General features: G+C 39.8%; 1 protein-coding gene across 7 annotated transcripts in view; it reads right to left on the reverse strand.

The window, feature by feature from the left end:
- The window catches only part of lrmp (lymphoid-restricted membrane protein), a 35707-nt gene that overhangs the window by 4556 nt on the left and 18669 nt on the right, over nt 1-12482 (reverse strand). For 6 of the 7 annotated variants that reach the window (XM_051392512.1, XM_051392518.1, XM_051392515.1 and 3 more), the window contains exons 20-35: nt 11258-11310; nt 8922-9021; nt 8037-8226; nt 6822-6909; nt 4487-4533; nt 4190-4278; nt 3858-4051; nt 2896-2980; nt 2652-2703; nt 2521-2548; nt 2056-2196; nt 1427-1561; nt 1160-1307; nt 802-842; nt 614-682; nt 147-205 (exon numbers count right to left, since the gene is read on the reverse strand). In XM_051392512.1, the coding sequence (XP_051248472.1) occupies nt 147-205; nt 614-682; nt 802-842; nt 1160-1307; nt 1427-1561; nt 2056-2196; nt 2521-2548; nt 2652-2703; nt 2896-2980; nt 3858-4051; nt 4190-4278; nt 4487-4533; nt 6822-6909; nt 8037-8226; nt 8922-9021; nt 11258-11310 (1519 nt within the window). The remainder of the gene's footprint in view (nt 1-146; nt 206-613; nt 683-801; nt 843-1159; nt 1308-1426; nt 1562-2055; nt 2197-2520; nt 2549-2651; nt 2704-2895; nt 2981-3857; nt 4052-4189; nt 4279-4486; nt 4534-6821; nt 6910-8036; nt 8227-8921; nt 9022-11257; nt 11311-12482) is intronic. The other variant, XM_051392513.1, reaches the window with a different exon arrangement.

Raw genomic sequence — 12482 nt, forward strand, 5'->3', positions numbered from 1 at the left:
GTAGAGTAATGTAAACAGTCCTCTTACTACTAATTTAAGCACACTTTCCCCTTCACATACAAAATAAATCTTGTTTGACTTCACTCGACATATTACAATCCAGGCAAATGTAACAAAAACATTAACACACATATGCAAATACCTACCATGGGGATCGCCTGGTCAGTCTCTCTGTTTCAGCCTCTGAGCCATCTTGTGTTTTGGACTGTGGTGGGAGAATCAAACTATTTGAGTCATGTAAACAAAAATGCTCTTTGGCACAATATAGAGCATGAAAACAGACATTTCAAACATGGATCAAATTTCCATCATACACAACTCAATTTCTATTTCCTAACAGCACCAAAGCCTGCCCTACATTTGACATACACTGACACTGTGGTATGAGACTTTAAATTTGTAGTTTAACCATCATCAATTTTCATGCTTTAGTCTGCACTGCAAGTTGGCACTGAAAGCAATACTAAGAAAATGGAAAATATATAATGAAAACTCTATGAAAAAAACATAACTTTTATCAACACCGTGGAAATAAACTTTATTATATTAATAGTGCAAATAGCCCACTTGCTGACTGTATAAAAACCAAGTTTGTGCTACATGATGTCCTCACCATGTCAAAATGCATATTGCCTCCACCAGTGCGGGGGATTGCCGCTATGCTGACCCGGCGGGCTGATGACTGTTCGGGGGGGGAAAAAAACAACAAAAAAAACACACATGAACATTACTAACACATGAAGGCAACTTCAGTCCTGAATGAAGAATGATGAGATCATATGTAACCTAGCTGCAGCTGACCTTGTAGTACTGTGGCGGCTGCTTCTTGCCACGGAAGTCATCTGGAAAGAAGGAACAGTTCAGTTACCTGCTATAGATGTGGTTTCATGTGCAATCACTGACCGACCCCACACACCCACACCCCCACACACAGATTAAACAGGGTTGTCACTATATTGAGCGAGTATTATATGGACCTGTATTTAAATATAGTTACCAAACATAACATTTCTAGTAAATACTGAATAGATAGCAACTATAACAATAATCACTTTTAAATTTAGGATATTTAACATCAGAACAAAATAGTAGCTAACTGGTAATATCAGTTATTGTTACAAGTGAATTGTAAATTGATAGTATGTTTCAATCCCCCTACCTCTTTCGGTTTGTGATCCAAACGACCTCTCGTTCTGCATGAGCGTCTCTCTCAGCTCCAACAGCTCAGCATGCTCCTTGGTGTACATCCTCCTCAGGTTCTCCACATGCTGGATCATCACCTCCACAGCCTTACCAATACGACTCTCCTGACATTCACATGCACAAGGCTCCATTAAATTATCAAAATCAAAGGCACAATACAATATGTCATTTTAGCTCAGTTCATACTTTCATCACACCAAAACAAACACACACATTATCCCACCTGGTGAATAGCTCCTAGCATCTCAGAGCGACTGGACACTCTGGTCATGGACTGGATGAGGATATCCAGGTTCTTCTGAAGCCTCTGGATGATCTCCATGGACTGGTTGTCGTCCTCACACAGAGGAGTCAGGGCCTTGGGAGAGGACAAAAAAAGGAAAAGAAAGAACAAGGAGAGTTGAGAAAAGACAAAGAACAATATTTTACACTCTTTATAAAATGTTACACACTAACCGATTCACTTAAGGTGAATTCATTAATTCTTATAATAATCTTTCTTGATGTAATGCAAATGTCCACATTTTTCCAGTTGACTGAAACTTGTTCCAACGTGAATCTCACTCACATGAAGCCACAACATTTATCACAGAAAAGAAGGCTACTATCTACCATAGTTACAAAAATTTAAAAATTGGAAAGTGTGCAGGACAAATAATAGTATTATAAACTAGAGGTGCACTCCAAATATTCAGTGGGTAATTATCATAAAGTGTGAGGGTCCACATTCCTAAGACTGAGAATATAAATAAAGGTATACTTCGTCAATTCTTTTGCCAGATGATGGAGAAAAACTTAAGCAAGTGCTTCATCCACAAAAAGCTGCAAAATTGCACACATACACAGACTAACCTGCAGTAAGCCCTGACAGCTGGACACCTCCCTGCGGACGTTCTCTTCAGCCAGGTCACGTGACCTCTCCTCCAGCCGGAGTCTCTTCTCCAGGGTGAACATGTCGCACTTGAAGCCCAATGCCAGACGCTGGAACTCTGTCTGAAAACATGAAAAAGTTGACACTTGACTTTAAAATTACTGCAGTCATTGCTCAACACATACTGTATGTGGCATTATATCATATATCAGCCAACTGCAGACACAATGACTATTTTTTAAAGTTTCGTTGATTGATTAAGATAAGAGTTTTTCGCCTATCAAAGACACCACTATTGTGCTGGCAGATGAGTTACACCAGATAAATTATGAAACTTCCCCGTAAAAAGCCACAGATTTGAAGAAACTCATCAGTTTGCATTAGCAAAGTGTAGTGCAAACTCACTTAAATGTTAACTGTCTCCAAGATCTAAATGGCATACATACCTCAATTTCCTTATCACTAGGTGACAGGCTGCACATAAAGAGACAACAATTAGAACACTGTGACAAATTTTATTGCATGTACACATGGATGATAAAGTGTTGACTTGTGTTATGGTCACTTGCTGTCTCACCTGTTCCTGTCTTTCAATGTGTCACTGGTGTCAGAGATCATTGACGTCTCAGCTAGAGAAGGAAATGATAAGTAGGTGTATCATGGCATGACAAAATGGTGCAATCACCACTTAAATTTTCAAACAGTAAACGTACAAGCACTCATTAAAAAAATTTACTTAAATTTGATATTAAAAGACAGTTGGTAAATATTATATATCATATCTAGTATACAACAGTGTACAATGAATATATTACACATACATTCCTTCTCAGTGGCCATGCTGGTCTCACTTTGGTCCTCCTGAACTTTGTGTTCCTTGATGGCCTCCATGTTGCGCGTCAGCTCCTGCAGGATCCGAACAAACGTTACTGCCTTGCTCTGCTCTTTTCCCCCCTCCTGCTCTCCTTTTAACTCTGATCCCCCCCTGCTCCCATTTTCCTCAACATCCATATTTTATCTTTTACTCACTTCCTCACTAGTCTCCCCTATCCTTTATTAGTCTTTACATAATAAAAGGTAAAATGAAAAGATTCAAAGCAGCTGGCAGTGTAGCTGGCTCTTGATTCTGAATGATCTAATCCTGAGTAGAGCTAAAATGAAACCTCTCTCTCTCCTCTCTCCTCTCTCTCTCTCTCTCTCTCTCTCTCTACTCGCATAGCTGGAAAGACAGCATTTCTCTTCAACGTCATGCTGAATGAAGATACTCGTAATAAACTCATCACTAACAGATACACATTATCTTAATGACAACAGCTCCATTCAACATGATCCTTGGTGTTTAATTAAATCTCCTCTGAGGTTGTTTCAAGCTGAGCTTAAACAAAAAAATATAAAAATTCAGTGTTAAAAAAAAACATATACAAAACAGAACAAGAAATCACAAATAAAAATTATGCACTATGAAAAAAATACTTAAATACAGCTGAAAAAAAGGTTCATGATTTATTGTTTGTATTAGATAACACCTGCTGAAAAAGGTAGTAAACCATATCTACTACCAGACCCTAAATAAAAACTAAATTAACTATAAAGTTTATTAACTATAAAGATTTTTGAGTAACTTTATACAAAAAGAAAAAACAAACTACAGTATAATGACCCTGATCTACACAAACTCCAAAAGTAGTCCGTTACATGACTTTAAATCATTGTCACCACCAATATGTGGAAGTACGAATCCAACAGTCAATTGAGAAGAAAGTGGGTGTAGAGCAGGTCTTACCAGTTCCCTCTTATTTTTGCCACAGAGGGGGAGGGAGTCCTTTTTGGCAGCGCTATCCTCCGAATGGCTGGGGTCAGAGGTCACGCTGCCCATGCCGTTCCCTGATTGGCTGGCATGTGTGACGGACGACCGTGTCTGAGGAGAGCTGCTGTCAGAGAAGGTGGTCACTCCACTACTGTCGAGCTGGTCTGTCCCTGGAAGGAAGAGTTGGTGTGTGGGTGGTCAAAGTTACACGCAGATGCCAGAAGGCGTAAACAAACAGTCGGCTTAGAAATATCAGGTTCTCCGTTTCTCTCCTTCATGCACAAAGATTTGAAGGTTTTTCTTCCTACCCTCCATGCTGGCGGCTACTGTTGGAATCTCGGTTGTACTGTCCTGCACGCTCTCCTCCTCTTCCACCAACACAGGTAGCAGACACGTGCTGAAACACATGTACAGTGCACCTTTATATAAAATTATAGCATTTGCAAAAAACAAATCTAAACCTTAATGTCACTACCAAAAGACATTCTCTCTTGGCAAAAATTGCTAAAATCTTCAGATTTATTGCTGCTGTTGGAAAGTGGAGCAATTTGAAAACTAGGCAAGTTCAAAAGGTTTCCTGAGCTGAACAGTTGACAGTGACTCACCTGTCCTCTGCTGTTGATCTGTCTGCCGACTTGTCCTGGCTCGGGCTCTGTGATGGACAAAAGTAAAGGAAGAGAAGGACGGAGAGGGTGAGAAAAATACAGGCGATGGTGCAGCACAGTTTTATGTCCTACGTTACCAGAAATGGTCAGTGATTAAAAGAAATGCGTACATTCACATACATGTAGCGTACCTGTCCCATGGCAGTGAAATACTATCTAACCTGTACAGAGTGTGGAAGAGAAAGATTGGGCTGTTTCCTTATATAATGTGGAGCTTCATGGAGTGCCCAGCAGCTCTCTGAGTGTGTGTTGCTGAGAGGGGTGCTCAGAAAACACGCTAACACTGGCACAGTGCTAAGTAGTGGAGGCGGACTGCGTGCACACACCACACACACACACACACAAGGTGAGCGCTCAGAGTAATGCAATGGGATATTGTGTAATGAGTCTGCATAATATCCGTTCTGACAAGGCTCAGAATAGGAGAGAGCTGCCTTACCATTTCAATACAAAACACACTTCAATGTCATTTTACAGTCAAAGAAACTGTGAAGCAAAATAAAACTGCTCAGTTACCTCTTAACAAGCATCATTACCTGGTATCACATCCAAATGCAACATCTTTTTTTATATAATTAACTTAACATTCTTCCTGGGGAGCTTGATTTCAAAAGTTGAAATCATCCAATCCTCCAAATGTTGAAGGCTTGCATGTCAAGATTTTTTCTTCAATAATAATCAGTTTTGTCATTGCTGCCTAATCTCAACTACCTACTACACTACAGGTGTGGCATAACACTAGATGTGTGTGACGACATGTGTGAGAAGTGACTGTCTAATAATAACAATGGCGGCTGTTAAAGATGTTAGCATAGATGCTGCTAGCATCAATTATATCAGCGCTGCAGAGTATTTCTTCACTGGAGAAGAAGTGTAACTAACTGAAGGCTTTTCTCAGTGAAAAAGATGTGTTCATCCAATCACCAGCCAAGTATTATATTGTTTGGCTGTCCTGTGTTTCCAACAATGACTTGCCAGATGTTTCTGTGTAACAAACTATCTTGCATAGTCAGGTTAACCTTCAAAATATCTTACATTTACAAGTAAAACTACTATTTGAATATAACCAAATGATTTTGTCCAAAGAAACTCAACTCCTTTTTGTTGGCAGATTAAAACCAGGAGCTGATTCTTAATCATCAAAACACTTTCTTGACCAGGGTTCTGTTAGTGTAAAGTAAGTATTTTATTGACAGGCTGAACACACCCACAGCTTCAAAAGCCTGTCTTTCTTGGCTCCCCTCGCACTCTCTCTCAGTGGGGAGGCAGTCCAGCATGCCACCAGCAGGCAGGAGACTAAATAAACCAAGCTCATCGATCTCTCAGCAGGATGCAAAGCAGACTGTGGTGAAACAGCATCACAACACAAGTGAGCCTTGCCTCAAACATGAAAACACTGAAAGCCTGTGTGAGGCTGGGCATACCATGAAGCATTCTTACTGTGTAGACCATACATCAAAGCAGCTCATTGTAAACACTAATTGGTCCAGACAGACAGAAGATACAGTGATGATCCATTGTGTTATTGGGGTTTAGAACAGCACCGTCATCTTTTTAAATCAATTCTTCTCCCCTTACAAAACTGATTATAAATTACATTTGTTTAATTGAAAGACAACAATTAAATGTAGTTTATCACACAAAATGTCAAACATTTACTGTTTCAGCTTCTAAAATGTAAAGATTTCTCTGATCATTCTAACTGGAATAGCTTTGGTTTTTATTACAATATTACATTATCCAATTTCAACCATCAATTCATGATCTGCTCTGAATTTATATCTTCCTTTTTTATTGTCTTTTGTGAAGCTCTATGTCCAACTGTCAGGAAATATGAAGCATTTCAAGTACTTACAATAACGAAAGCATTTTAACTCTAACAACTTAGTAAGCCACATTAAGTATTTTTTACTTGCCTCCTTTGGCAACAGGGTTCAGGGAAGCTGATAGCCCATCCTGTTACTCCCAAAGTCATTGGCTCCAGCAATCAGTAGATCGATGGCCAACTATGATCTTTCCCTTAATTTCATATCCCTCTCCTCTCCTCCTCCCTCTCATCCTCCCTCAAGGAAAGCCAGCCCCCTGCCCTGCCCACTGATCCCCCCCCCCTCACTCCAAAACACACCTACTCCCCCTCAGCTAAGACACACAAAGTAGCAGAGAGAAGGAGAGAGGGTGAAAAAGAGGAAGGGGAAGCAGTGGGGAGCTAGTGCTGAAGAGAATAGAGGAAGTTGTATTCCCTCATGCATTAACACACTTCCTCTCTGGTACTAACCTTAGTACGACTCATGGCTTCTGTGCTTGAGTCTGCGTCGCCTTTTGTCTCCTCTCCTCCCCTGTGGTCCTCACTGGTCAACTGGGTGCTAACCACAGGTCAAAGGTCAACTGTCAAGAACTATTCATCTTTATTTATACTTTTTACTTCAAATACACTTCCTATCTATCTATCTAATGAGGCACAACTGTTGACTATAAAAGGATAAGAGAGATGAGGAACAGCCTTCGTCTCTTTGTAGGTGGACTGTGCCTATGCAAAGCATGGCTGCAGAGATACTAATTAGCCTGCAAACTCCTCCCACAGCGAAGAAAACCCCCATTTGACTAGCAAATGTGGACCAAGTCATAGGGAAATTACTAAACTCAACGAAAAAATGGTGACTTCAACTGTGACTGCTAAGGCTATTGATAATACCAATCTACTTAGGGATAGTTTACACTGCTATGAAAATTAGTCAGGATGCTGGATGAGGCTGTGTGGTAATGTCAATTTCCTGACTATGGAAGATTCTTTTTTGTACCCCTTATTTGGGATTCTCCAATCCAAACACCAACTTAACAAGTGTGTCATTGGATAAAGTTTCTGTTAAGGTGGGATGGAAAAAATAAACTTAAGAACACAGAAGCTTGCTTTGCAGCTTGGGTTTTGCATGCTCTTTTTCTTGTCTACTTCAATCATCTCAGTGGGCAATTCTCGCAGCAGAATACCAGCTGATGCATTGTCTGTGGTGAGCCAACTTCCTGTGCGGGTTTTTACCCGCATTCTTTGTTGTGGAAAATCCTGTTTTGTCAGTTGTTATGTCAGATGTCCCATATGATTGATTCAGATTGAGAAAGACTGCTGTGTCAGCTTTGAAAAAACTACTGCCCTGCATGCAGTGCTTCCCTCACTATCACTCCCTCAGCAGGAATGAAGGGACATATTTGTTTAATTGCTCAATGCCTATATTTTTACATTCTTTTGAAGTGACTGGAACAAACTAGTTTTGAAATATGCTAAAACCACAAATAAATAACCTAGATAAGATTCATAACTTTGGCGTCCCCTAGAGGTAGTACCGAAAAATACACTCTGGCAGACAGGAATGCAATTGTTTTTTTTAATATTTTAAAGTAATACTTAATTTGGCATTATAATTTACAACGGAGAAAGGCAGTCCAATACTTATTAGGTGCTCAATCTATCAAATACAATACTTATTTCTTCATTCACCTCTTACTCTGGGTAACAGTCTCATCTGGTCCAGGTGATGTGCCCGGTATGTGTTCTGGAGGAACCATCTCGGCTGCTGTAGGAGTGGTATCATTAAGTGTGACCGTATGGTCCCTTTCAGGTGAGTTGTTCAGATTTTGGGCTGGACCACATGAGTGAGTTTCTGCAGTCTCAGGAGCCTCTGCATCTGCTGAGACACGAGGAAAATGGTTTAATCTATAAATAAACTTTCAGTATTAAGTAAGGCCAATAAAATTACTCTTTAATTATGCACACGCAAAGCGAGTATTTGCAGTGCACAGGTTTTTGAAAGTGTCTGAAATGGTTGCTATTTGGCTGCTACTTGACGCTCAGCATCGGTCATGTAAGGAGGAGTTCTTATTTTGCCCAGTGAATGTGTACATTTTGAAAACCAGTGGGCCATCAGCATGTCTTCCTCCACGAAGTTCATATGGAAAATGTAAAAAGTAAAATCAACAGTATTCAATAAACACAAAAAGGATATTAATTGATTTACCAAGTCCAAAACTGTGTCTGTTATATGATGCATGTGATACTACAAGCACTAATGCAGCAACTAAGTACATGATTTTACAAAGCAGTCATGGAGTTCTGGATTATCAAAAAAACAATGAAAAACAGTATTCATACTGTGGTATTTAGTAGAGTTTGACCTTTATCTTGCAACATTTAGTAAAGTTTTCTCTCCTCTAAACAAAAAATAGCGAACATACCAAGTGAGTCAGGAAATGACTCATTCTTTGGTTATGTTGTAAATACATGCAGTAGACTAGCTGACAGTAGAGGGAGAAGAAAGTAAAACAAAGATAGTGTGATCCACACAGAGAGTGAATTACACAGAGAGTGGGGAGGCAGAGATCTTACTGATGTTCTCTGAGTGGGACAGATCAGGGAGAGCATCCGCCTCTGGGTGTCTAATGCTGACAGCTTGTGAGTGGGCGCTCAATGGCACTGCTGCCTCTTCCTGAAACACACACACACACACACACACACACACACACACACACACACACACACACACACACACACACACACAAAACACACACACACAAAAACACACACACACACACACACACACACACACAAAATTATAAATATTCAAAAAGGAAAGGGGTGAAAAGATCAAATAAGCAACACACATTAACCATGTAGCAAACAGCAGGCCCACAATCAGCCAACAGAAACAAATCTCTGTCAGATTAGAAGACACTGCATAAGAAGTCAACACAATCTAACAGCTGACAGACAGCACAAAGCATCTGTTCCATCAGTGATGGATTTTTGGAAAGACCCCCAATTACTGTCATCTTCATAGGAATTCAAAAGCAAACATCACTTTCACACTGACTGCAGCGTGTTTAAATTAGTTTTAAAAACCTTGCAGGCATGAATTAAGCATTGAGGACTGCGAGTAGAGTACATATCCTCCAAGATCAGAGTGTGTGACAAGGAATTGGGATTATAGTGACATAATGTGTAGTTTAGTGTATAGCATGTATGGTTAATTGGAATCTTTTCTTTTGCCAATAACATCAGCAGGTTATTTTTAATCTTACCGACCTTTCATCACTGTCATTCTATGTAAGGAAGTGGAAAGCTTCAACACAAGCATGAAGACTGCTGCTTGTGAACAGAGGCTATGAGCAATGATATGTGAAGAGCTATTTGGTAGGCAAATAGCAGAAAGAGATAGAGAGAGTACATAAGCTTGGAGAGAGGGAGGAAAAATAACATATAATAAAATTGTTAGATATTTGGCAACACTGCCAACCAGTATTTTAGATAATTTCCTACCTTCAAGGCAGTCATTGCTTTCCATTAATTTCAGAGTAGAAGGAAAATCATTATAGCAACTTAAGACTTCAGATTGGTCCATCACAGTGACAGGGTTTTTATAGCCTCCTTGTTGATGGTGTGTTTAAGGGCAGTCCCATATATGACATGAAATTTAATATGTCAGAGCATCCTTGAATGCACCAACTGGAAGAGTGTGCAAAAGAGTCCGTACTTGTAACTGTATTATCACATCACAAGTGTGACAAAAAGTGTGATTGATTGGATGGAACAGAACACAGATTAAATGTGCACTGAGATGAATTACACATCCCAACTTTAGAAATTTCCTACTTCCTTCCCACCACTGCAATGGAAAAATATAGTTTTGAAAAAACGCAAAGATCTCCATGCCAAATATTTTAAAATGTATTAATTTAATCCAAGGAAGGTAAACTGAGCACCAAATCTGTTTTGTTACCGTCATGCTTCCTGCTGACATACAGTAAGACACCTGGCAGCTGCCCAGTACAACTACAGTCATCTATTGTTGGCCTCTGAACAGGCTGGGATTCTTGCTCAAAAGCACCTCAAGAGTAGGTGTTTGGGGGGGGGAGAACGCACATTTTCCCAGCAAGTGTGGAAATTCAAACCAGCAAACTGTCAGTGACTTTCACAATCTTTACCAAATCAGAGTCCATCTGATATTAATCCAACTTCAGAGTTTTGAAGATGTGTGTGTGTAGTTCAGTTGAAATCCTTAATTCTAAACATTGTTTTTAGCTTGTCAAACAAATTATCAGCCCATTTAACATAGTGTACAAAGCTTAAAATACCATGTGGCGTGTGTGAGGTGGAAATGTAAGGGGCATTTTTACAGTCCTGAAATCACTGCACTAAGCTACAAGCACATGTGCTTCCACAAGGTCAAAACTGATGTTTTCCTCTGATAACCACATACTCATTTAGACATATGGTTTCCAGAGATTGAAAGATGGTTAGAAGTTAAAGTCAGTTTGGCTATATTTTTACAGATCTGTTTCAAGGAAGGAAGTACTGATCTTTAGCCTGTCATGAAGTTACACAGTTATACAACATTCCACTGGGAGGAGACTTACGATGTTCAAGATGAGCTTTCAATTTCATGTTATATCCTGCAATCGAAAGCAATTAGGTTTTCTGAAGTTTACTAGTCAAAGGTGTAATGGATAATAATCATCATAATTTGTAGGTTACAAATTGAAGTAATTTATTGTTGAATTACTTAGGTAATTGCCATTGAATTTGAGTCATTTTAAGAAAGATATTTAGGGAAAAATTAAGTAAAATACAGAGGTTAAGGGGAATACACAAAAGGTCACAGGCACAATCCCAAAAATGGTGAGCATCTAGTACAATGCACCTAATCCCAAAACAATTCAGTTTACCTGCAAAGACTGACAGTTCACCTCTGGCTCTGACTCAGTGCAGGCCCCAGAGTCTGTAACAGATACAGAGAAAGGAAAGAAAAATATAATATAAATCATGAAAAAATGACGTCAGGAAATAGGAGACTGAAAAAAAGGACAAAACAAGGACGCTGTTCATTAAAAACCCAAACCCTTGTCCAATTCATCATCCATTAACCATCCAAAAGTACAACCCCACCTTTTACTATAAAAGGTCAGACTGTCTATTATGCAAGGCATTGAGCTGAGGGAGGGGCAGAGAGGTTAAAATACCATGCATGACTAAGGTGGCATTAATGACCACATTTACACTCTCATTTTATGTCTCTGTGCCTGCCAGCCGCTCATGCGAGCAAAGGAATTGGGGATTACTGAGCTCACTCGTGGCCTCAGACCCGTCGTACACCTGGCCATACAAGGACCTTGGGGAAGAGAGGATTTCACATACTGTGGAGACACACACACACACACACACACACACACACAATTCTCACACACAACCTTTATAAGACCAGGGCCACAACAACCATAGAAGGCAGGGGTCTACTTCCAGGGGCCTCAGACTGTGTGTATCCTTACAGTGAGTGTGTGTGTGTGTGTGTGTGTGTGTGTGTGTGTATACACTGTACTGGTGCTTCAAGGGTGGCTGAGTGCCCTGTGACTCCCATGGATTACAGGGGGATAATCCAGACACTCTTGCTTTGTCTCACACACACAAATCAACACTCAAAGACAATAACTGTAATCCGTTCTTCACCTTTAGAGTTTATCCTGTGAAGCACTTTGTAAGACACAGTGAAACCTGCAAATTGGTGCACCAGATGGATGTGTGAGTGAATTTAAAGTCATAACAATGTTTATTTAGTTGGTCTGAGACTAAAGACTGGGCTGTTTTGCTTCACAATAGGTACTTGAGAGTAAGAAAGACTGCTAGTGATAGTAATGGATGCCAATAACAAGCATATTCTCTTGTCTCCATTGATGGCAGTCTTATTTAACATTAGCTGTGGATTAGAAAAGACAAATGTTCAATCTAAGCATGAACAAATACATGTCTAATCTAGAGCAAAGAATGTGGATAAGCTTGCTTTTGTATTGGCATGTACTACATCTACAACATTTCAATAACCATTAAATTACAGTTTTCACAGTTCAAACTATAGTTTCAGTCGTCTCACGTTAAGACGACGCAGGATATATTAGC

Source organism: Dicentrarchus labrax, unplaced genomic scaffold (genome assembly GCF_905237075.1).
Source record: "Dicentrarchus labrax unplaced genomic scaffold, dlabrax2021, whole genome shotgun sequence".
In the NCBI taxonomy this organism is placed as follows: Eukaryota; Metazoa; Chordata; class Actinopteri; family Moronidae; genus Dicentrarchus; species Dicentrarchus labrax.